Source organism: Entelurus aequoreus, linkage group LG04 (genome assembly GCF_033978785.1).
Source record: "Entelurus aequoreus isolate RoL-2023_Sb linkage group LG04, RoL_Eaeq_v1.1, whole genome shotgun sequence".
Lineage (NCBI taxonomy): Eukaryota > Metazoa > Chordata > Actinopteri > Syngnathiformes > Syngnathidae > Entelurus > Entelurus aequoreus.
In genome coordinates, this window is record NC_084734.1 from 67387175 (window position 1) to 67413796 (window position 26622).

The 26622-nt window shown below is 39.4% G+C and overlaps 3 protein-coding genes across 3 annotated transcripts in view; 1 reads left to right on the forward strand and 2 right to left on the reverse strand.

The window, feature by feature from the left end:
• The first annotated feature begins 235 nt into the window (after window positions 1–235).
• LOC133648964 (integral membrane protein 2A-like) lies at window positions 236–22865 on the forward strand. The gene is made up of 6 exons (XM_062045558.1): window positions 236–449; window positions 651–788; window positions 13357–13542; window positions 13619–13729; window positions 17841–17985; window positions 21320–22865. Exons 1-6 carry the CDS (start codon window positions 381–383, stop codon window positions 21412–21414), a joined length of 744 nt encoding a protein of 247 aa, XP_061901542.1. The 5' UTR covers window positions 236–380; the 3' UTR covers window positions 21415–22865.
• Window positions 21015–26622, reverse strand: part of slc7a2 (solute carrier family 7 member 2) — a 396413-nt gene continuing 390805 nt past the window's right edge. The window contains exon 13 of the transcript XR_009825958.1: window positions 21015–21067. The gene's annotated coding sequence lies outside the window, so the exon portion shown is untranslated. The remainder of the gene's footprint in view (window positions 21068–26622) is intronic.
• The window catches only part of LOC133649220 (uncharacterized), a 31033-nt gene continuing 29174 nt past the window's right edge, over window positions 24764–26622 (reverse strand). The window contains exon 6 of the mRNA XM_062046052.1: window positions 24764–26189. Coding sequence (XP_061902036.1) covers window positions 25389–26189 — 801 coding nt within the window. The 3' untranslated portion in view covers window positions 24764–25388. The remainder of the gene's footprint in view (window positions 26190–26622) is intronic.

Sequence of the window (26622 nt, forward strand, 5' to 3'; positions counted from 1 at the left end):
TAATGTTGGTAGTGTCCACTAACAGCCAGTAGATGGCGCCAAACACAATTTATGTTTATTAAGAACACGAAACATTAAGAGCAACTAATAGTAAGTAACTTATTTGAGTGCAACTATGAATATCACCACACATGCAAAAAAATAAAATAGATACACCATACATGCAGTTTTTACGCGTGTACATTTTTTTTAGGGGTTTTGTTTTGGCTGCCATCTTTAATCGCTCTCGGCCACCGGAAGTGGTCGCTAAACCGAGGCTGCAAAGTGCGTCACAACGAGGAGCTTGCAGATAATACTGAGCCGTATAGTGCTGCGCGCAGACATCTACGCTTCCTTTTCTTTTCTACGTTTGGAAATAAAACCATTTTCTTCGCGGAAATATGGTGAAGATTGCTTTTAACCCGGCGTTGGCGCAGAAAGCGCTCGGAAAGGAGCCCGTCGCGGTGAAGGTGAGCAAACAGTTAACGGCTGATACTAAAAAACTGCTAGCGGGCCTGCAGCGGCTGCAGGGACAAGATGCGGTCAGCTTGGCGGCTTTGCACTTTCATGCAATGTGCACAAATGTGCAGATATTGAGCATTGGACTGTAAATAGAGATGCATGCATGGAACGTGTTTGATTACAAAATGTGTGTGTGTGTGTGTGTGCAGGACCCGGAGCTGGGTGCAGCTCCAATAGGCATCGCAGGTTCCACAGGTCGCTGCTTGGTAACACTGCTGGGCATCGCCTTCATCCTTAGTGGACTCATCGTGGGGGGAGCTTGTCTCTATCGTTATTTCACCCCCAAGGTACATTTCTATTTATCTATACCTGTATTCTGTACCTAACCCCCATACTTGCCAACCTTGAGACCGCCGAATTCGGGAGATGGAGGGGATGTATATATTTTCAAGTATGTCTTATACATATATATATATATATATATATATATATATATATATATATATATATATATATATATATATATATATATATATAAATAATCCGTTCATGAATGAGTATATTCGTTCGGCCACCGTGTTCAATGGAGAAGTCTGATCTACAAAATGTGCAGGCAGCATACCAACCCCGTTTCCATATGAGTTGGGAAATTGTGTTAGATGTAAATATAAACGGAATACAATGATTTGCAAATCCTTTTTCAACCCATATTCAATTGAATATTTGATGTTCAAACTCATAAACTTTTTTTTTTTTTTTGCAAATAATAATTAACTTAGAATTTCATGGCTGCAACACGTGCCAAAGTAGTTGGGAAAGGGCATGTTCACCACTGTGTTACATGGCCTTTCCTTTTAACAACACTCCGTAAACGTTTGGGAACTGAGGAGACACATTTTTTTAAGCTTCTCAGGTGGAATTATTTCCCATTCTTGCTTGATGTACAGCTTAAGTTGTTCAACATTCCGGGGTCTCCCTTGTGGTATTTTAGGCTTCATAATGCGCCACACATTTTCAATGGGAGACAGGTCTGGACTACAGGCAGGCCAGTCTAGTACCCGCACTCTTTTACTATGAAGCCACGTTGATGTAACACGTGGCTTGGCATTGTCTTGCTGAAATAAGCAGGGGCGTCCATGGTAACGTTGCTTGGATGGCAACATATGTTGCTCCAAAACCTGTATGTACCTTTCAGCATTAATGGCGCCTTCACAGATGTGTAAGTTACCCATGTCTTGGGCACTAATACACCCCCATACCATCACAGATGCTGGCTTTTCAACTTTGCGCCTATAACAACCCGAGTGGTTCTTTTCCTCTTTGGTCCGGAGGACACAACGTCCACAGTTTCCAAAAACAATTTGAAATGTGGACTCGTAAGACCACAGAACGCTTTTGCACTTTGTATCAGTCCATCTTAGATGAGCTCAGGCCCAGCGAAGCCGACAGCGTTTCTGAGTGTTGTTGATAAACGGTTTTCGCCTTGCATAGGAGAGTTTTAACTTGCACTTACAGATGTAGCGACCAACTGTAGTTACTGACAGTGGGTTTCTGAAGTTTTCCTGAGCCCATGTGGTGATATCCTTTACACACTGATGTCGCTTGTTGATGCAGTACAGCCTGAGGGATCGAAGGTCACAGGCTTAGCTGCTTACGTGCAGTGATTTCTCCAGATTCTCTGAACTCTTTGATGATATTACGGACCGTAGATGGTGAAATCTCTAAATTCCTTGCAATAGCTGGTTGAGAAAGGTTTTTCTTAAACTGTTCAACAATTTGCTCACGCATTTGTTGACAAAGTGGTGACCCTCGCTCCATCCTTGTTTGTGAATGACTGAGCATTTCATGGAATCTACTTTTATACCCAATCATGGCACCCACCTGTTCCCAATTTGCCTGTTCACCTGTGGGATTTTCCAAATAAGTGTTTGATGAGCATTCCTCAACTTTATCAGTATTTATTGCCACCTTTCCCAACTTCTTTGTCACGTGTTGCTGGCATCAAATTCTAAAGTTAATGATTATTTGCACAAAAAAAAAGTTTATCAGTTTGAACATCAAATATGTTGTCTTTGTAGCATATTCAACTGAATATGGGTTGAAAATGATTTGCAAATCATTGTATTCCGTTTATATTTACATCTAACACAATTTCCCAACTCATATGGAAACAGGGTTTCTACTTGCCGTAGTTTTGAAGCAATGCATGATGGGAATCCGGATCTTATGTGTCAGTGTATTAACGTGCCAGCTGAGAAATAGCTCCGTGCCTGCCTACTTTATGGGTTATAGATAAACCTATGGATAACGGAGACATATATAATAGTCTCTTTTTCAGGTGAGAGAATTGAAATTGTGGAGTCTCCCGGGAAAATCAATCGTGAGGGTTGGCAAGTATGACCTAACCCCCCCTGTCCATCATATCACTCAACTAGTATGTGTATTAGACCAGTGGTCCCCCAACCAGTGGTCCCCCAACCACCGGTCCGTGACGCATTCGCTACCGGGCCGCACGGAGACCGGGTCCACATTTTCTCCTACTTAACTTTCGCCAGTCCCACACACCAATAAGCTTGTTCATAGATGTATTATAAAACTCCTGATAGGAAGTTGCCATTTGCTATATTTTTTACATCTTTGTAACAAAATGTAGGAAATTGGTTCATTACTTCGAAGTTGACCAATAAAAACGCAATAAACGGGGACGGAAATTTGACCCGGGAAATATAAACAAAACACCGGCAGAAAGCGATAATCGATTAAAAAAAAACCAAGCAAACTGGAGTTTTGACCCGGAGAAGGCAGGGTTGTGGAAAATAAATAATCTGTGCGGACTACCAGAAATGCGCGCCCTTTCTGATTTCAGCTCAATTTTTGTTTCATCTGACCCCAGAACGTTCCTCCAGAAGGTCTTATCTTTGTCCATGTGATGTCAGATGAAACAAAAATTGAGCTGTTTGGTGCCAAATCGTAGCCAAATCTAGGTTCCATCTGCAGTCTGCGGCAGGTTGATGACCTAAGATCAGGGCAGATCAGAAACAAAGTGACCACAGTAGTTAAAGTGCATAAGGCAGATGGATAAGTGCTAAATTGTTGCATATAATAATTGTGCTGAAGGAAGGAAATACACATCTCATTTGGCCTAGTAAGTTAAAGTGCTGGTATTATTAATAATAATAATAATAATAATAATGGATTAGATTGCACATAGTCCTATTACACAAGTAGTTAGCAATAACAGATGTATTTACACATGGAAAATTGGACCAAAAAAAAGCTAACATTAGTGTATCTACGTATGAAATATTGCACAAAATATGAATACATAACTTTTAGAATGGAAAGAGAAATCCACAGAAATCTATTGGATCTAATGGCAAGTATTTCTAGCTTTATTGTATATCCGTGCTCTTGTCCTTGAATGTGATGTACTGTTATAACGATACCAATATTTTGGTACCGGTACTAAAATTATTTTGGTACTTTTCTAAATAAAGGGGAACCACAAAAAAATGGCATTATTGGCTTTATTTTAACAAAAAATCTTATAGTACATTAAAAATATGTTTCTTATTGCAGTTAAGTCCTTAAATAAAATAGTGAACATACTAGACAACTTGTCTTTTAATAGTAAGTAAACAAACCAAGGCTCCTAATTAGTCTGCTGGCGTATGCAGTAACATTGTCATTTTCCATTCTATTATTTTGTCAACACTATTAAGGACAAGTGGTAGGAAATTAATTATTCATCTACTTGTTTATTTACTGTTAATATCTGCTTACTTTCTCTTTTAACATGTTCTATCTACACTTCTGTTAAAATGTAATAATCACTTACCGGTATTCTTCTGCTGTTTGATACTTTACATTAGTTTTAGATGATACCACACATTTGGGTATCAATCCGATACTAAGTCGTTACAGGATCATACATTGGTCATATTCAAAGTCCTCATGTGTCCAGGGACATATTTCCTGAGTTTATAAACATAATATACATTTCACAAAACGAAAGAAGATGTTGTGATGCCAAAAAATATTGACGTAATCATAGTAGTATCAACTAGATACGTGCCTGTACTTGGTATCATTACAGTGGATGTTAGGTGTAGATCCACCAATGGCGTTTGTTTACATTTTGATGCCGGTGAGCTACGGTGTGTAGTGAAGCATGTTTAGCTATTCTTTGTCCTGCAGGGATGACACTTGTTAGAAACTTACATTATTTGTCGCCATGGAGGCCAGGATTAGTGATTTAGAAGTCGCTAAAACACTGCCTACGGCGGATGGACGTTAGCCGCTAGCTAGCTAGCCATGTCTTAAAGCACCTCTTCCTGAGGGTGTTTCAGTGTTATAACTTCACCTTTATCGTTAGTTTTTAAGCCAAAATGCGTCCGTTCTCCCTTTTCTGTCTACACACTGTGTCTGCTTGTAAGTACTACGTGATTGTGTGCCACTAAACATGCTCGCCTGCTCGTAAACCAGCAATGTCACGACGTGACGACGACAGGGGTGCGGCACCAGTACTTTTCAGAGACGGTATAGTACCGAAAATGATTCATTAGTATCGCGGTACTACACTAATACCGGTATACCGTACAACCCTAATGTGATGTATCACCTATAACTAGGGGTGTAACGGTACACAAAAATTCCGGTTCGGTACGTACCTCGGTTTAGAGGTCACGGTTCGGTTAATTTTTGGTACAGTAAGAAAACAACAAAATATAAATTTTTTGGTTATTTATTTACCAAATTTGTAAACAAATGACATAACATACATATACACACAGGGTCCATTCCCAGGGTTCATGTGGTCAACATATATAAAATAAAAACTAAATAAGATAAGGCTCAGAATGGTTTCTTAACAAAACCTTTCTACATAAAGTGCTTTTTTTGATTGATTGATTGAGACTTTTATTAGTAGATCGCACAGTACAGTACATATTCCGTACAATTGGCCACTAAATGGTAACACCCAATAAGTTTTTCAACTTGTTTAAGTCAGGGTCCACGTTAATCAACATCAAACTGCCTCAGGTTGTTGCTCAGATTAAATAAAATGACAAAACTTTTCTTCTACATATAAAAAGTGCAACATTAAACAGTTTCAAGTCAACTCAGCCTCAGATTAACTTTTCTTACCCCCCCCCCCCCCCCCCAGCCTGGCTAACTTGGCAGTAAGAGGATATATGGGCTTATTGTTCTTCCATCATAGATGTGGGTCAAAATCAAGTTTTTAATGCAACATGGACTTATATCTGCTGCTATAAAAACATTTGTTATTGCTTTAGCCCTGCCTGACTCGCCGAGGAGAGGCTGCTTGAATGCGGTGGTGACGCTTCAAATGGGTTAGCATGTTGTCAGAAGCAGCTGCTGAACAATGTCCGCAAACCTCCGTCCTCCATTGTTGTATCGCGCAGCCAAAGTGTTCCCAAACGGGAGATCTTAACGAGGCAGGAGGGTCTTCCAGCTCTGGCTTTTACATGTTGTCCTAGCCCGGTCGCTGCTAGCATGCCGTGTGTTGTGCCTCGGTGTGCATTGTTTACACAACGGTACGCTACTTAATATGTCCGTGTGGAAACTTGTTCGGTACACCTCCTAACCGAACCGAAACCCCCGTACCGAAACGGTTCAATACAAATACACGTACCATTACACCCCTACCTATAACCCATTAGACACTAAAGCCCCCAAAAAACTACTACTACTAGCAAAACTGAGTAAAAAAAACCCGAAAGTCTATGAAAAGCTTTTTTTGCAAAGGGAAAAGGCCAGGGGCTCCCACTAATTCAACGGTATGGTGAATTTTTTCATGTATTAATTTTTCATGCACTTATTTGCTATATTTATCTGCCACAAGTGGAAGGCCGGCCGTGAAAATAATGCCTACATTAAACCGGTCCCCGGTGCAAAAAAGGTTGGGGACCCCTCTATTAGACTATAACGGTGTTCAAATAAAATAATATCAATGCCAAAATGATAAAGACAATTTACATTACATTTCCTTGGAAAAGTGTTTCCTATTTTAAATACATGTAATGTTGCCTGCAGCAAAAGCATGTTGGTCACGACTAATATTTACATTTATTATTTTGTTTGGAATTAGTTAAGCTGCCTGTTGAGGGAATGGTGAATACACAACATCTAAATATAAAATAAAAAAATTGGCATTTTTTTTAAGATTATATTTTCTTTTATTTGTTGATCCCTTTTATTGATCCTTTTCGGGAAATTAAGGTTCCAAAAGTAGCAACACCAATACATTACACAGGACAGTGGACATATCAGAATAGCACAGAGTAAACAAATAATCAAAAATAGAATGATAAAGAATGAATAACTTTTTTTTTTTGTATTAGGCAGAATATCTTAATATTGCACATTGTATTACATTGTCTCTGTGCCCCTATTAATTATAATCATACAAAAACACAGGACAGATTTTTGGCACACATAAAACACAAAAAATATCGCAATTAACATATTTGGGAACAATTCAATGATTTTTTTTTTTTTTCAACGATATTTGTAACAACATTACAGTATAAGACAATGTAACAATATCAACAGAATACTTTATACTGTAATACAGTTAGTCCCTTTATGGCCTACAAATAAATAAGGTCAAATAGTGCGAAATACGTGAACAAAAGTCAAAATACCACTGCCATTTAAATCCATAGTCGTTTTGTCCCCCAAGCCCTACTTTGCCTAATAACCCTTTCTAAACAAGATTAGATTAGATTACATGCTTTCATTGTAATTGCACACGAAATACAATGAAACTTAGTTCAGAGTTTCATTTCAATTTGTCGCAGCATCAGGACATGCTAAAAGAAATGCTATAAATGTATAAATTATATATATATTAGGGCTGCAACTAACAACTAATTTGATAATCGATTAATCTGTCGATTATTACTTCGATTAATCAATTAATAATCGGATAAAAGAGACAAACTACATCTCTGTCCTTTCCAGTATTTTATTGAAAAAAAACAGCGTACTGGCACCAAGCTTATTTTGATTATTGTTTCTCAGCTGTTTGTAAATGTTGCATTTTAAAAATAAAGGTTTATAAAAAAAAAAAAAAAAAATTAGCCTTTGCGCATGCGCATAGCATAGATCCAACAAATCGATGACTAAATTAATCGCCAACTATTTTTATAATCAAATTTAATCGGTTAGTTGTTGCAGCCCTAATATAAATATACTGTATATATATCCATCCATCCATCCATTTTCTACCGCTTGTCCCTAATATATATATATATATATATATATATATATATATATATATATATATATATATATATATATATATATATATATATATATATATATATATATATATATATATATATATATATATATATATATATATATACACACACTACCGTTCAAAAGTTTGGGGTCACATTGAAATGTCCTTATTTTTGAAGGAAAAGCACTGTACTTTTCAATGAAGATAACTTTAAACTAGTCTTAACTTTAAAGAAATACACTCTATACATTGCTAATATGGTAAATGACTATTCTAGCTGCAAATGTCTGGTTTTTGGTGCAATATCTACATAGGTGTATAGAGGCCCATTTCAGCAACTATCACTCCAGTGTTCTAATGGTACAATGTGTTTGCTCATTGGCTCAGAAGGCTAATTGATGATTAGAAAACCCTTGTGCAATCATGTTCACGCATCTGAAAACAGTTTAGCTCGTTACAGAAGCTACAAAACTGACCTTCCTTTGAGCAGATTGAGTTTCTGGAGCATCACATTTGTGGGGTCAATTAAACGCTCAAAATGGCCAGAAAAAGAGAACTTTCATCTGAAACTCGACAGTCTATTCTTGTTCTTAGAAATGAAGGCTATTCCACAAAATTGTTTGGGTGACCCCAAACTTTTGAACTGTAGTGTATACGCACACACACACACACTGTTGGTGTTAACACACTTTTTGTGTCTTTTTACGCATTGAAATCAGATAGGACGCGCATTTCTGGAAGTCTGCGCGTGCCGGGACGCAGATTTTTTATTTATTTTTTTACCGACCCTGCCTTCTCCGGGTCAAAACTCCGGTTTGCTTGATTTTTTTTTTTATAGATTATCGCTTTCCGCCTGTGTTTTGTTTATATTTGCCGGGTCACATTTCCGTACCCGTTTATTGCGTTTTTATTGGTCGACTTCAAAGTAATGAACGTTCCGGTGCAATTTCCGAAATGTTGGTTCGCCAAAAGTTTTATCGATCACAAATACCGCCTCAGTTTGCACTCGGACAACTTTACCGTGAGGGGCTGTCAAAAGAAAGACTTCCTGGTAAACACTGAGGTGAGTGTAAAGTCAACCTTTATAACTTCATCCTGTGCCATGTCTCCAGTAAATGACTTGTTTTAGTCTTCTTGAGTCCATGGAAACTTCACTTTTATCTCCCGCTGGATCGACATCGTTCGAGGATGGAGACAGGCTAGCTGTTAGCTTCAAGCTAACCAGCACCCGACCAGACTCCTTTCACCCCAAAAACATACTTTAGAGGTCAACAAATGGGGCAAATATGCGCCTTTTGAAGTGTTAATGTGCGAGGAGTGTTCAAAAGGAGTCTCTTGGAGAAGTGGCTGACAAGTTAGCAAGCGTCGTTCGCATCGCTGACAGTGACGTCATCACCGTCATTGTTTACTGACGCAAAGATGCTGACTGTGCATTATGAGGAAAGGGCATGCGTCGCCTGGCTCTGCTTTTTATCGATAGACTTATCAGATTACATTTATTATCCATAGTGTCAAAAGTGTGGCCCGGAGGCCATTGTGGCCCGCAGCTAATGTTTTAAAGGCCCACGGCGCATTCTAAAAATACTTATTAAAATAAACAAAAACATAACAAAAGTGGAATAAAAACGCTTACAGGTGAAATGTAGTTTAAAAAAAGTTTCAATGTTGACTAATAAAACAAAGCTGTTTTTTTTCTTTAAAACTATCATTGCTCAAGACATAATATTGAATCAAAATCAATGTTTTTATCAATTATTGACCTATCCAAGGCTCTGATTACCAGAGGTGGGACCAAGTCATTGCTTTGCAAGTCACAAGTAAGTTTCAAGTCTTTGCCCTCAAGTCTCGAGTCAAGTCCCGAGTCAAGACTAGAAAGTCTCAAGTCAAGTCCCAAGTCCTGCATTTTGAATTTCGAGTCTTTTCAAGTCCTTTTAACCACAGACTAATATTTTTACACAGATTGTGTATGCTTTTAAAACGCTGTATTTATTTATTAAAACAAGTGCATTTGAAATTGCAGAGAAAAAAATAGTGCTGACATTGCAATTCATAATAGCACTATTAACCAGTCATTTTAATAGTTTAAACAATTTTAAACATGTAACTCATTCCTTTACAGAATAAACACATTTGCAAAAACAAACATTAACATACCATTGGTTGTATTTTATGAAAATAATATAACCACAGAGTTGAGAAGGAGCAAAGATCTTCAATATTTGTATGTGAAAATCACAAAGAAATCTTCCGGGGGAGATGACCCCCCTACAGGGGTTTGGTTTACAAACTTTCAGCCCCACCTAAAACAAAATTCACCAGCCGCCACTGATTATGATGCATTCTCATTTTAGGCAAAATATAAGACAATACTTTCTTAACAGTATAATTGTAACCAGCAATAAGTCTTCAAGTAACAATATTCAAATACTAACATTGTTGGGTAAGACAGCATTTGGTTTTATTCTGAATCCAGTGAAACAGATTGGTGGTTTTAGCTGATATAAAGACTTTCAGGTGTTTATATATGTTTATGTTTAAGTATTTGGCAGACGCTTTTATTCAAAGCGACATACATAAAAAATACATATAAAACAATCACTGTAAACATTATAATTTAAGGGAAGAATGTAATAGAAAATATCAATACAAAGTGTCAAGACAGAATAAACTCTCTGCTGCTGCAGTCTATAGGTCCCTAAGATATATAGATATCTAATGTATTCATACATTGTTTATGTAGGATATACGCATGTATATATAACCTAATCATATTGTTTATTCAACTTAAAAGTAGCTGACCGTTTTTTTCCCCCTTCTGTGGGATTATATTCCCAGTTTTGATCTCGGACGTCTGGCCATTTATAGCGTATAAGAATATTATATTACTGTTAAGCAAACTATGAATAATAAAACATGTGTCCGTTATCATAGCTACATGTTTGACAAAAAAAGCGCGTGAAAATCAGTGGTATTCAGTGAGGTAAGATGAATTAAATTCGCTGACAGTTCATTGCTCCTGCCAAATGAATTGCACTGAGTGGAGCGGATCACCACTCCAAGATGGCGGCGCCGCGTCTCGTCTGTGCCAATAGGCAGTAGCGCTCAATGCTGCGTACCCTTATAAGATGTCTATGGTTATAACGTTAGCAGTGAGTTTACAGCCTCACTGATTTAACTACACAGCAAATAAAAGTCATGTTACTTAGCCAATAAACTTACATTCAAAACTTACCCTTCTTTGTGGAACTTCAAATGTCGAACGAAGTTGGAAGTTGTTGCGTCTCCGTCTGTAATATTCGAACTGCGTGATTTGCATACGGCAATTCGTTTTTTGTTGACCAAGTCGTAGTTTTTATACCCGAACGAAACCAACTTTGGCATAATTGTTTCTCACTGCCGCGTTGTTTGGCAACTCATGTTCGGTGGTTGTCCTGCAATTTGATTGGATGAGAGCTGTGGGATGAAAACAATGTAGATCTAATTTGATTGGCTATTGTACTGACAGCACACGAGCTGACAAGCAGCACACACTCTTATAGACACAGACGTAGAAAATGAAAGATACGGAGCGCTCCCAAATAACTTTTTAATCTTTGGGTTTTGGGGAAAGTAGCAAGTCATGTCAAGTCAAAAGCCTCAAGTCCAAGTGAAGTCACAAGTCATTGATGTTAAAGTCTAAGTCGAGTTGCAAGTCTCTTTACATTTTGTCAAGTCGAGTCTAAAGTCATCAAATTCATGACTCGAGTCTGACTCGAGTCCAAGTCATGTGACTCGAGTCCACACCTCTGCTGATTACTTCACGTAAAATATTCCACTTATATATATATATATATATATATATATATATATATATATATATATATATATATATATATATATATATATATATATATATATATATATATATATATATTGTATATATTTTATACTTTGCATATTTTGTGTGTTTGCCTTAAAAAAAACATAGTTTTCTTTGACACCACTCCAAGATGGCGGCGCAGCGTCTCGTCTGTGCCAATAGGCAGTAGCGCTCAATGCTGCGTACCCTTATAAGATGTCTATGGTTATAACGTTAGCAGTGAGTTTACAGCCTCACTGATTTAACTACACAGCAAATAAAAGTCATGTTACTTAGCCAATAAACTTACATTCAAAACTTACCCTTCTTTGTGGAACTTCAAATGTCGAACGAAGTTGGAAGTTGTTGCGTCTCTGTCTGTAATATTCGAACTGCGTGATTTGCATACGGCAATTTGTTTTTTGTTGACCAAGTCGTAGTTTTTATACCCGAACGAAACCAACTCTGGCATAATTGTTTCTCACTGCCGCGTTGTTTGACAACTCATGTTCGGTGGTTGTCCTGCAATTTGATTGGATGAGAGCTGTGGGATGAAAACAACGTAGATCTAATTTGATTGGCTATTGTACTGACAGCACACCAGCTGACAAGCAGCACACACGCTTATAGACACAGACGTAGAAAATGAAAGATACGGAGCGCTCCCAAATAACTTTTTAATCTTTGGGTTTTGGGGAAAGTAGCAAGTCATGTCAAGTCAAAAGCCTCAAGTCCAAGTGAAGTCACAAGTCATTGATGTTAAAGTCTAAGTCGAGTTGCAAGTCTCTTTATATTTTGTCAAGTCGAGTCTAAAGTCATCAAATTCATGACTCGAGTCTCACTCGAGTCCAAGTCATGTGACTCGAGTCCACACCTCTGCTGATTACTTCACGTAAAATATTCCACTTATATATATATATATATATATATATATATTCTGTATATATTTTATACTTTGCATATTTTGTGTGTTTGCCTTAAAAAAAACATAGTTTTCTTTGACAAAAAGGGCAGAAAACAAAAAAACCAACATAAAAAATAAAAAATAAAACTCAGAATTGACAGATGAAGTTGATGTAGACCAGGGGTGTCAAACTCATTGTAGCTCAGAAGAAAATCTGTGCTCACGGGCTGGACTATTAAAATCATGGCATTGAAACAAAAAAATAACGACAATTTGAGATTGTTTTCTTTGTCTTACTTTGGCCAAAAATAGAACAAACACACTTTGAAAATATTACAATAAAAATACAGAAAAAAATACCAGCAGCGTTAAAGTTTAGATCCATGAAGGAAAGAAGAAAAAGAATTAATGTTTATAACTGAATACATACATGCATAAAAATGTGTTTTCTTTTATATTTTTTTTCAATGAATTAACTTTTATGACAACCTTTTTCCATAACACAATATAGAATGTGAGATATAACCGGATAATGCATACATCTATCATTTGTTTTCAAAACGCTTACAAAAAAGTGGGACCCCAAAAATTTACTGTGGGACCCCATTTTTAGCGCCAACACCTAATAAATGGCCAGTAGTTAAACAGTTTATGAAGCAACCACCCAATAAGCATGTTAGGGTCAATTAGGCTGCATTTAAAGCACTCTGGCTCCCCCTAGTGGCCTCAATAATATACGCTGTAAACACTCTTGAGTTTATGCGTCGACTTCCTGCCACTGTGCATACTTACTGACACACTTGAGGAGCTCCATCAGTATCCGATGATTGATTCCTTTTAACCTAAATCTGGTGTCTTTTATGCACTCAAAGATGCTATTTTTCTCTCACCTGTGTCGTCCAGAGGCTGTATCACGGCGCTATGCAGTTCAGTGACGTGTCTGCTGGGGGCGATGTCGAGAGCCGGCCATACTATCTCCCAAGGGTGGAGGAGGAGGTGGAGATTTCGGACAGCATGGCTGTCATCAGCGTCCCTCCGCCCCGCTTCAGGGCCGGAGACCCCGCCTACATCCTCCACGACTTCAACAGGGTGAGGGAGGGAGGGCCACACCTGTCCATGTAATGCTCCAATTTCATCCTGATGTGTGTGCGTGTGTCTTCTGTAGAAACTGACCGCGTATCTGGACCTGACTCTGAGGACCTGCTTTGTGATTCCACTGAACACATCAGTGGTGCTGCCCCCACAGGATCTCATCGACCTCTTCTCACAGTTGATGGCGAGTACAGACATGAACACACCGCCCGAAACTCACTTTTACCTGCGCTAATCCAGAGATTTAAAATCATTTCAGATAGTGTGCTTTAATCCCGGCATGTCTGTCCGTAACAAAATACAAATGAAGCACAAATGACATGTCTCTATGTCCAGGCTGCACTTGTAAAGTTGTGTTCAAATGCTCCATGTCGTGATCGGCCATCTGGCCCTCATGGGTCTGCCGAGAAAAAATCCTGCCCTTTGGCAAATTAAAAGTAATTGAGGACGCCTGCACTGAGGGTCCGTCTAATGCTGACATTGACACTTATTTCAGAGTTTTGCACCTAAAAGTTTACAGGTAGAATAGACACAGTAGTGACTCTAGGTTGGTTTTCTAACGAGTTTCAGCACATTTTGGAACGCCCACTTTTAGCTCCAAAATGCCGGCTGACGTCATTTACAGCAGTGGTGCCCAAGGACCGGTCCGGGGACTGTGACGCTACCGGGCCGCACAGAAACATTAATTAAAGGCCTACTGAAACCCACTACTACCGACCACGCAGTCTGATAGTTTATATATCAATGATGAAATCTTAACATTGCAACACATGCCAATACGGCCGGGTTAACTTATAAAGTGCAATTTTAAATTTCCCGCTAAGCTTCCGGTTGGAAACGTCTATGTATGATGCGTATGCGCGTGACGTCACGACGGCAACGGAAGTATTCGTACCCAATGTGTCACCATACAAACTGCTCTGTTTTCATTGAACAATTCCACAGTATTCTGGACATCTGTGTTGGTGAATCTTTTGCAATTTGTTTAATGAACAATGGAGATTGCAAAGAAGAAAGTTGTAGGTGGGATTGGTGTATTAGCGGCTGGCTGTAGCAACACAACAAGGAGTACTTACTTGGATAGCAGACGCCTAGCCGATGCTAGCCGCCAGCCGCACGGATGATCGGGTGAAGTCCTTCGTCGCGCCGTCGATCGCTGGAACGCAGGTGAGCACGGGTGTTGATGAGCAGATGAGGGCTGGCTGGCGTAGGTGGAGCGCTAATGTTTTTATCATAGCTCTGTTAGGTCCAGTTGCTAAGTTAGCTTCAGCGTCGTTAGCAACAGCATTGTTAAGCTCTGCCAGGCTGAGAATTATTAACCGTGTAGTTACATGTCCATGGTTTAATAGTATTGTTGATCTTCTGTCTATCCTTCCAGTCAGGGATTTATTTCTTTTGTTTCTATCTGCATTTAAGCACGATGCTATCACGTTAGCTCAGTAGCTAAAGAGTTTCGCTGATGTATTGTCGTGGAGATAAAAGTCACTGTGAATGTCCATTCCGCGTTCTCGACTCTAATTTTCAAGAGGATATAGTATCCGAGGTGGTTTAAAATACAAATCCGTGGTCCACAATAGAAAAAGGAGAGTGTGTGGAATCCAATGAGACCTTGTACCTAAGTTACGGTCAGAGCGAAAAAAGATACACCCTGCACTGCCTCTCTAGTTTTTCACTCTAACGTTCCTCATCCACAAATCTTCCTTGCTCAAATTAATGGGGTAATCGTCGCTTTCTCGGTCCGAATCTCTCTCGCTCCATTGTAAACGGGGAATTGTGAGGAATCCTACCTCCTGTGACGTCACGCTACTTCCGGTATAGGCAAGGCTTTTTTTTATCAGCGACCAAAAGTTGCGAACTTTATCGTCGTTGTTCTATACTAAATCCTTTCAGCAAAAATATGGCAATATCGCAAAATTATCAAGTATGACACATAGAATGGATCTGCTATCCCCGTTTAAATAAAAAAATATATTTTCAGTAGGCCTTTACTTTCTATACTACTCCATTTTCTCCAAGTTGTCTTTCGCCTGTCCCACTAAACACACCAATAAGCTTCTTAATAGATATATATTACAAGTCCTTTGTGGGACAATGAACATTAATGGACATATCAAATGTTAATGTGCCAGATTGTAGCCAAAGGCTAACTTTTCTTGCAAATTTGTTTTATGTTTTTATCTGCCACAAGTAGAAAGCTGTGAAAATAATGCATACATTAAACCAGTCTCTGGTGGAAAAAAGGGGGGAACCCTGATTTACAGAAGACTGTAGGCAAGTTCATATGTGTTTTGGTAGCATCTTGATCCCAAATTAATGACTTTGTGCGCAGGATTATTAACAAATATGTCTACTATGATGCATTGTTGCAGGTTGGAGCAATACAAGTAAAGAAGGGGTCAGCCTGCATACATTTCCAAATGATAGGAATATGAGAAAAGTATGGACCTCTCCAGTCAAACTTAAGCGAGAGGAGTGTAATTTGCAGGGATGATTTTAATGATCCTGACTTCGAAGAAGAAGGGTTGGGATGGAAAAATCCTCAACAGGAGAAAGACTAAGTCAGAACCTACAGAGAAAGAAGTGCAGACCTGGTGCTCAAAAACGCTAGTATTCTATTTTGTGTCCTGTTCTACTGATGTTTTCCCTCAAGATGCTTGAGGAAATGCTGAAAGAGCATGAGGGAACACAGGCTATGGTGTCTATGGAAGAGCAGGGAAGTTCGGAATAGTTATGTCTTTCCTGTTAAAAATGTTAACCATATCAGTTATGTAGTACGGACTTTAGCCACAGTCTCTATGTGGAGAAATGGGTTCTCCTTCTGTAGATGACGTCACACCAAAAGGGGGCGGCATTTTAAGCCTGACTATGGAAAGGGGGTGTGTACAGGTATTTATTACTATTAAAAACATAATTTATATGATGGGAAATGTATTTTTAGACACATAAAATACATAAAGAGAACTTGTTAGTGAAATGTTGATCATCTGAACGCCATGGATCCCAAGTACGAGAAAAATCAAGGTTTATAGATATAGGGTGAGATTGATTGTCGTAGTCTACACCATCTAGTAATGGAAGAACAGTAGTTTGTTCATATTAGATTGGAGTGTGTGCATGAGCTGTTAGAACAGGGGTCGGCAACCCGCGGCTCCGGAGCCGCATGCGGCTCTTTGACCACTCTGATGCGGCTCAGCTACATACTTGCCGACCCCCCGATTTTCCCAGGAGACTTATGGATCTCAGTGTCTCTCATAAATAACTCCCAGGGAAAAAATAATCCTATTTAGACTATAAATACTAGATAAAGGGCGTGCCCTGATTGCACTGCAGTAATTGTCCTCTATAGCATTTACATACAGCGTGCCAGTCCAGCCGCATGTTGCATGTTGTTATTAATCGCACACACAGGAGACAGCAAAGCATACTTACTCATCAGCCACACAGCTTACACTGACGGTAGCCGTATCAAACAACTTTAACATTGTTACGTTACAAATATGCGCCACACTGTGAACCCACACCAAAAAAGAATGAAAAACACATTTCTGGAGAACATCTGCACTGTAACACAACATAAACACAACACAACCATTACCCAGAATCCCATGCAGTCCTAACTCTTCCGGTCTAGATTATACACCCCGCTACCACAACCCCCCCACACATCAACCCCCCCCCCCCTCTCCTTGCGTTGGTTGAGCGGAAGAGTTAGTGCTGCATGGGATTCTGGGTATTGGTACCGTCAGTGTAAGATGTGTATTGGTACCGTCAGTGTCAGATGTGTATTGGTACCGTCAGTGTAAGATGTGTGGTTGCTGAACTAGTACGGAAGAGTTAGTGCTGCATGGGATTCTGGGTATTGACACCGTCAGTGTAAGATGTGTGGTTGCTGAGGTAGTACGCCTTGCTGTCACTTACGTGTGGTCAAGCAGGTACACTGTTAGGGCAGACTGTAGAGGGCGGTGTCATCACGCTCTGATATTCGGGAGTCTCCCGGGGAAAAATGAGAGGATTGGAAAGTATGACGCTATCAAGTGCCATTCTTTCAAAACTCGCGGGCTGCACTAACATCAAATGTCCACATTAAAGTGCGTGCCGGTGCGTGTGTCGGAGACCCCTGGTTAAAATAGTACAAAGCATTTAAGCTCTGTATGCAGTGTTTTTCATTTTAAATTGTAAATTTTTTTTGTGGCTCCCATCACTTTCTTTAATTTGTGAAACTTGCCAAAATGGCTCTTTGAGTGGTAAAGGTTGCCGACCCCTGTGTTAGAACAATCTCCTGTTCTTCTGTCCAGTCTGGCTCGTACCGCAGCTACCTGGTGCACGAGGACCTGGTGGTGACCGAGCGCATCGACGACATCAAACCTCTGGGCTTCTACATTCGCCGACTGTGCAACGGCAAGGACACCTACAAGATGGAGCGCCGTGCCAGCCTCCCAGGTCTGCATGTGACCGTTTCTTTTGAGTTGTTTTGACAGTTGCGTAACTACAGTGGTGCCCCGGTTCAAAATCAGTAATCCTCGACTCCATGGTGGCAAATAAACTGTCTCTCATTATCACTGGAGGACGAGGAATAGCTACAAATGCTACACTACACAGCATAGGAGGATACAAAAAGCATAGTTAACCGCTAAGCTAGAACTCTTGAATGTAAACAGGGATGAGCGGATCCATACCAATATTAACAAAAAATGATACCAAGTATAGTATCAGTATATGTTTGCTACTGCAGTGATTATATCGATATTTTTAATGATCACATATTTGTTTTATTGCCGTTATTGTTCACAAACTCAAGAAATAAGAGCCAATAGTATTTTTTGCTTTTGTTTAATAATATTCTAATGAATTTATAAAAATGTTTATGTAATAAGACAAAATAATTTTAATATTTGATATTGTTACATCACCATTCTGTGATTTTTCAGATTACAGCTGTCATAAAAAAATCGAATAATTTATTGATTCTAAAAATGTGTATATAATTGGTATGACCAATGCTGCCCTTGTAACTACTTGGTATTGGATCGATACTCACATTTGTAGTATCGCCCAAAACTAATGTAAAGTATTGATACAGAAGGATAAGTGCTTATTACATTTTAACAGGAGTGTAGGAAACTATGTTACAACAAAACAGTTAGCTACCTCTCTTTGTTTATAATGTCTATTTTCTGCTGGATCTACTCTCTATTTTATGCTGCAGCTGTTACATATACTTTAATATTGTACATGGTATATATGTTATATATTCTATATACGATATAAACATATAATATAATAGTATATATCATATACTGTACATGTATTATGTAGATATTACATATATGTTATTTTATATTGCTACTACGGTACATTTTTAGTCTATTTTATACCTGCTTTGTCCCTTCCATCCTTACACTTTCCATCCTTTGTAACTGAGATACTGTGTGGAACAATTTCCCTTGTGGATCATTAAAATTTGTCTAATGTCTAATCTAATCTAACAGAACCAGCTATGAACAGTAAATTAGCAAGTAGATTAATAATACATTTCAGAAAATAATACAACTGGAAATGACGCAATATGTTCCTGCATCCTGTACGTCAGAAGCCTTATCAGCAGCCAGTGTGAAATGCTTCTTTATTATTTGTATGCCAGATACAGTAATTGTCAGCTGTATTGATTATACAAGGCAGTGTTTCCCATAAACTGCCAAGATACCTGTGGCGGTGGGGGCGTGGCTATGGGCGTGGTCACCATGACACCATCGAGTAATTTGCATAATTTACTACAATGATATGATTTTCTCTAAAAAGGCTCAAAAAATGTATACTTACTAATTAATAATAACAGTTTTGTTTTAAACGTCCATCCATCCATCCATTTTACAATATAATTACAACACTTTATGTACATATTTATATACAGATTTGAACAATAAGTTATTCACTGAAATATATTTATTAATTGTGGTTCTTACAAAAAATATATCTTATAAAATATAAAAGCTAAAATGTCTCTTAAAGCTCTGCCCCTTTAATTAGTGCATACTAAATAATTTAACTTTAGCCTACTACTACAATCATATTATTTACCAGCAACATAAAGTGAAACAGAGGCAGAGGTGTCCTGCCACAGTCAGTAACAAATAAACAGAAAACAGTAGTGGTCAAATACAAATAAGGCAACAAGAGAAGTATCCTACACTTCTCTTTTGTAAAGTAAATCTGAACAGCCTATATGGGCATCTACATCAACTATATGATTTGCCTGAGAAGCTGGACAGGACAAAAAAAATAAAAAATAAAAAAAATAAAATGTATTTTATTTTTTTTATTTGTGGCGGACGTAATTCTTTTGTGGCGGACCGCCACAAATAAATGAATGTGTGGGAAACACTGCAAGGTATATAGCAATATGGATTTCAGGCCGCATCACACATCCTTAAAATGTGGCCAAACATACAGTTAAACTTTTAAAACATATTATTGATAAAATATGATGGATGAATTGTTATTTTACGTAGCCCCTAAAGGGACATGGGGGAATTATTTTTTAGATATGTATCACGTGCTCACGCAAAAGTTTCTTATGCGCACGAGAAGTTTTCCCGTGAGCACAAGAAACATATCTAAAAAAATATGTTCGCCATGTCCGTATGTTTCTTGTACTCACAGGAAAACATCTCGTGCGTATGAGAAACTTTTGCGTGAGCACGAGATACATATCTGAAAAAAAATGTTCCCCCATGTCCCTTTAGGGGCTCCGTGTTATTTAACTTATACGGCAATACCTCCAATTTGGCAGACTTGCCAACATGTACACATTCTTACTTTATTACGCTTGTACGCTTCACTGCTCTCCGAGTACGCCTTGAGTTGCGTTTTGCTGGTTTTGTTTCGAGTTCATTCTTTGAAGCCTGGATAATTTTTCTGTGACCGTGGCGTGACATGCACCTCCCAAAAAATAAAACCCAGCACTGCGGCGATACGGACCTTAAGCTGCAAATGTTAATTATACATCATTTACAATTGAAGTGACAGTCGTGACACATTGATTAGCTCCAGCCGCATTACACTCCCAGTCTCTCTTTAAATGTATTGTCGGCTAACTACCGTATTTTTCGGACTATAAATCGCTCCGGAGTATAAGTCACACCGGCCGAAAATGCATAATAAAGAAGGAAAAAAAACATATAAGTCGCACTGGAGTATAGGTCACATTTGAAAGGCAATTTAAAATAAATAAAGAATAGTGAACAACAGGCTGAATAAGTGTACGTTATATGACGCATAAATAACCAACTGAGAACGTGCCTGGTATGTTAACGTAACATATTATGGTAAGAGTCATTCAAATAACTATAACATATAGAACATGCTATATGTTTACCAAACAATCTGTCACTCCTAATCGCTAAATCCGATGAAATCTTATACGTCTAGTCTCTTACGTGAATGAGCTAAATATTATTATTTGATATTTTACGGTAATGTGTTAATAATTTCACACATAAGTCGCTCCTGAGTATAAGTCGCACTCCCGGCCAAACTATGAAAAAAACTGCGACTTATAGTCCGAAAAATACGGTAGTCAAAGAGGGAATCACACACTCAACCCCAACAAAAAGCTCCTAAAATACTCATCAAATTTCTTCCAAGCCGGCAGGTCAGATAATGATTGTTGAAAACAAATTTGACCGCACGTCTGCTGTTAGCAAACAAATATTGCATTCCGTTTTGTCTCAGTTGGTTATAATCCCCACACTAACTGACTTGTTGTCTCTGCCAGGTGGAGGCATCCATAAGCGCTCCGCAGAAGAGTGTTTCACCATCCATCACTTTGAAAACAAGTTCGTAACCGAGACCCAGATCTGCAAGGCTTGAAGGGAAAAGTGTCTTTGAGTGTGACGGGCGTGCGAGCAAGAGGGTGAGAGTTGGCATAGGAAGTAAGTGGAGGAGGAAACAACGTTGAGCCGAGACTTCTGTTTTTATTTGCATTCTCCTGCTTCATCCCCCAGTGACTTGTGGATTTCAGTTCTAGCCTCCTCTGCTACGTTCTCTTCAACCCGTATTGGTCTTAGCTCTCAAGTATTAGTCTCGTGCTAACAAACGGCATCCTCCTGTTAGCTGGGGATTTACTTAGGTTTCATTTCCTCTGTTGTGTTGCTGTACTTTCCTGCAGACTCAACTCATCGTTATGCATCTGGTATTCAACATCTGACATTACAGCAGTGTGTGTGTGTACACGTGTTATTTCGAGCAGCTTTGCAAACTTACAAGGAGATGTACAGAATTCTACTATGTGTTTTATTCTTATGTTATACTACAATAGCACAAATCACCGTGGAAATGTCAGTTGCTGTTGTACGCTGTCCTTTCCTGGAAGTCTGCTGTCCTGCTGTATGATGTGTTTCTAATGATGTCATACCTGATGAAGTATAGCTCCCTCTAGGACTAGTGCTTGTGTTCAACCTCCTTTGTGTCCAAATGCTCACTTAAAAATTGTGATATTGTTTTCTTTTAGTCAGATAATTTGAACTACCGTGTCCCCGCAGTCCTCACAAGGCGTAATAAATAAGTTTATGTATATTCAGTATTACCTGTATGCAGGGCCGCCCCTCCCTAAACGCAGATAACCAACTGTGCATAGGGCCCCGCGATCCGTGCGGGCGTGAGTGAGAAAGCTCATGTAAGATGTCAGGTAATGACTGACAAACATTCCGAGCCCTTTCCTGCTCAGTCACTGGTGAGAGTATGTTGGCAAGTTACCCCAGATAATCTCATCGGCCCCGGTGGTGCACAGAGTTTAAAGTTCTGGGCTGGTAAACAGGGGAACTGGGATTGAATCCTGAGACATGTCAAGAAGCTGTTTTAATCATGTTATATTTTGCACTTTAAAAAAAAGAAATCATTGAGCAATTTATTTCCCATTAATTTGTATTAATATTAAACAGCCTTCAAATTTAATTTAAGTTTGATTAAAGAAAGTATAAAGATGGTTTCACATGAATAAAAAAGTGAACAATTTTTGTATTTGGGGGCCTCCAATTTAGCTAGGAGCGGCCTTGCCTGTATAGATATTGGAACCTCCTATTTGCATTGAGTTGTGTCAGAAATGTATTAATTTGAACTGTAATAAGAATGCTTATTGCTATTTGGCTGTGACAAACAAAGAGAATTTTCAATGACAACCTCACAGGAAGACAATCACACAGGAAGTGTGCGTTTTATCCCAACTTTGTAACAGAAGTGATTACATGAATATTAGATACAACACAGATGTATAGATATGCTCTCACTTTGTTTGGTGAATAAAGTAGAATTGACCTACTTAATTCCATGTTTTCTTGTCGTCATTGTGCAAATGAAAGATGCGTGTTGGGAAGCTGACACTAACTTTGGCGGAGTCGGCTCTAAATGCTGCTTCAGTGACTGTTTCCTCGCCAAGTTTTACTTTACTTTTTGGAGCCAGTAGGGATGTAAAAACCTTTTTAAGTGCAGTCTCACATTACGTTTTGCATGAAAATGACTTGTGTAGATGTTAGGGGTGTATTAAACTGTTCCGGTACGGGGGTTTCGGTTCAGGGGTTTCGGTTCGGAGGTGTACCGAACGAGTTCACATATTAAGTAGCCGCCTAAGCTAAAGTCTTAACAAGCTGCACCGCTTCTTCTGCCTCTGTCTCTGTCAGTACTCTACACAGCACCCAGCACTGTCCCACCCACACAACCGTCTGATTGGTTACACGCAGAGCTGTAACAGCCAATCAGCAGTGCATATTCAAAGCAGTAACAGCCAATCAGCAATGCGTATTCAGAGTGCATGGAGTCAGTGCTTCTGCGGTGGGGTTAGCAGATAGGTGTTTAGCAGGTAAGCATCAGGCAGCGGACTCTCCCCAAATTATAATAAACACCTCCTAGTCAACTACTAGTAACATCACTATGAGCCCGTTGACGTTCTAGAAACAAACGGCAGCTCAGCTCGCTCGCAGTCCTGGCTTGAGGTGAAGGCTAATTCGCTTTTAGCGTAACTTTAGCTCATTTTGCGTGTGTGTGTGTGTGTTACGGACAGCAAAGCCCTGTCTGTCTGTTATTTGTGTTGATTGAGCTGTGTTGAAGCGGCAAAAAAGGACATTATGTTAAATGAAGAGTTTCTGTCTCTGATAGTTGATATAATAATGTAACTGCATCATTAAGCCTACATGAACTCCATGGTGTTCAGGGATGAATGGTCTCTCCTATTGCTATTGTACTATTTTTTCAGCTATAGTTACATTAATCATTAATAATGGAGCAGCCTAGTTTTAAATGGCAGGGTCCCTGCTATCACATGTTGATAAAAATATAACATTTACATAATAAAATTAACTACAGGCTTCCCAAATGCTGTAATAAATTAAGCATGATGAGTCGACTTGAAACTGTTTAATGTTGCACTTTTTATATGTAGAAGAAAAGTTTTGTCATTTTATTTAATCTGAGCAACAACTTGAGGCAGTTTAAAGTTGATTAATGTGGACAGAATTATTATAGTGTTCCCAATGTTAAAAGGATAAAGCCATTGTTTACAAATTTGGTAAATAAATAACCAAAAAATGTATATTTTGTTGTTTTCTTACTGTACCGAAAATTAACCCAACCGTGACCTCTAAACCTAGGTACGTACCGAACCGAAATTTTTGTGTACAGTTACACCCCTAGTAGATGTATTAATTTATTTCATAGTCTGTGTTGTTGTGCATCTGCACTCATCTGATGGTGAGTGAATCTATTGCCAGGAAGATTAAATATAACAGTTTTAGAAACAGATTATGCTCCATGATGTTTAAATGTCACCCGAGTAGTCCTTTCGGTTTTGATTTTGTGTTCCAGATGATTTAAGCATGGTTAAAGGGGACCTATGACTTTAATCTACATTTAAAACAATTATTTGTGGTCAAGATCAAATATATTGGATATTCTATTCTATTTTTTTAACAAACTTTTTTTATTGGAAGTTATTTCACAGGTTATGACATACCACTGTGACTTCCATTGTAATGTTTTCTGCCTTTTTTCCCCTCACCACCAATTTAACCCACCCACAAGAGGGCACCCACTGTAACACCTTCAATTAGAAATGCACAAGAGAAACACAACATAAAAAAATAAATTATAATACAATAAAAAAAAGTTAAACACTTTTGAAGTCTGTCTGGAAGATGTTTAATTTTGCAAATGAAACCACTTCCCACCCTTTCCAAAGTACACTGTTTGAATACATACCTTGAAATCGTCACCGCTATATTTTTTCAGACACGGTCGACAATAAACTTCATAAACATTATATAGATTCACCCGGTCAGTGGTCACAATATTAGGTACACTTGCCGATGGATTTACACTGCATAAATCAAGCTGCTTAGTATTTACTGTATGTCACTGCATCCGTATTATACGCATGTCAAGATTATTTGAAAAATATTTATACAATTTCTGTTATTTCTTATAACCTGAATTGATGGGGGAGGAGCTTTTTCCTGTCTGGCTAAGAGTTTGACTTAATGTCTAGATAAGTACGTCCACCTCACAGAGCCAGACTGCAAAACCTCGCGAACAGAGGCATCCAAAACCGCGTGCAAGCTCACGTCAAAATGCATGAACATTAGGATTTTAAGCTTTGTTTTAAATCAAAATCCAACATTTGTGAGTCAGACAAGGTATAGGTTTAGGTTCTCTATAAGAGAATGGACAAATGACATATACCTTCTTTGCGTTTGCTGTGTTATTCCAAAGGTTCTGCGGCTTGACACACTCATGAAGTACTCCACTCATGGCAATCTTACTAGGCTTACTAGTCACTCATGAAGTCCTCCAATCCGTCAAGAGTCATGCCTGCTGGCAGTCAAACTCTCCGGAACCAATATGTCCGGCTTGCTCAGTCGCTTCCAGAATTCATTGGTGGTGAAATAATACATGATGGGGTCCAGGCAGCAGTTGAGGCTGGCCAAGCAGAGTGTGACAGGGTGACATCTGAGAATCAGGTCCCTGAGGGCACAGCTGCTCAACACATTGGCCTTGGCCAAGAAATCCAGTGGCATGGTGATGTGGTAAGGCGCGAAGCACACCAAGAAGACGGCGGCACAGCTCAGCACCATCTTCAACGCCCTGCGCTTCTCCCCTCTGTCAGGAACGGCTCCAGCTCCGGCCCGACGAAGGCTCCCGGCGGTCAGGCAGGTGCAGGCCAACACCAGAGTGAAGGGGATGATGAAGCCTAAGAGCTCCGCTATGAGCAAGATAGCCCAGGACGCTGATGCACCGACCATCTGCATGGGCAGCTCCGAAAAACACACCTTGTCAGGCCCAAGCAGGGGGGCGCCCACCTCCGGGGGAAATACACCAGATGTAGTGTCCGAGTGTCTCAGCAAGGGGAAGGCCAGGCAGCCCAAGCAGACCGAGAGCCAGCCCAGGGTGCATAGGACCACGTCCACCTTTCTCCTGGATGTGTTGTACCTCAGCGGCCGCATGATGAGCTCGCAGCGACGCAAGCTCACACACACCAGGAAGAAGATGGAGGCGTACATGTTGACGTACTTCAGATAGAAGCAGATCATGCAGAGTGGGCGACCAAAGGGCCAGCTGTCGTTCAGGTAGTAGTAGATCCTCAGAGGCAGGGAAAGGACCTGAAGAGAGTGTTAGGAGTTGTCAGACCCACATCATTCATCAAGCAATCATTCATTAAGGGTAGGGATGTTACGAACAGGGTTTTAAGCTGCCGAATATAATACTGATCATCCATTAATGGGATTGGACGATACCGATCACATGACTCAACTTTAGGGTTTTTTGCTTCCAATTCCAATACCGATCTATCAGTGAGATCGGCCGATACCAATACTGATCACATGTATGAACTGTACATTTGTTGAGCGCTACTGGATTCAGTACCCCCCTATGCAACTGGCTGCTTGACTTCCTCACAGACAGACCCCAGTCTGTGAGATTTGTTGAGCGCTACTGGATTCAGTACCCCCCTATGCAACTGGCTGCTTGACTTCCTCACAGACAGACCCCAGTCTGTGAGAGTGGGCAACAACACCTCCAGTGCCATCTCCC

Excerpts from the sequence above, each read along its gene's own strand:
- LOC133648964 (XM_062045558.1), top strand. The coding sequence starts at position 381 with ATGGTGAAGATTGCTTTTAACCCGGCGTTGGCGCAGAAAGCGCTCGGA. Across the intron at positions 450-650 it reads AGGAGCCCGTCGCGGTGAAG|GACCCGGAGCTGGGTGCAGC; the intron begins GTGAGCAAACAG and ends GTGTGTGTGCAG. Across the intron at positions 17,986-21,319 it reads GCGCCGTGCCAGCCTCCCAG|GTGGAGGCATCCATAAGCGC; the intron begins GTCTGCATGTGA and ends TGTCTCTGCCAG.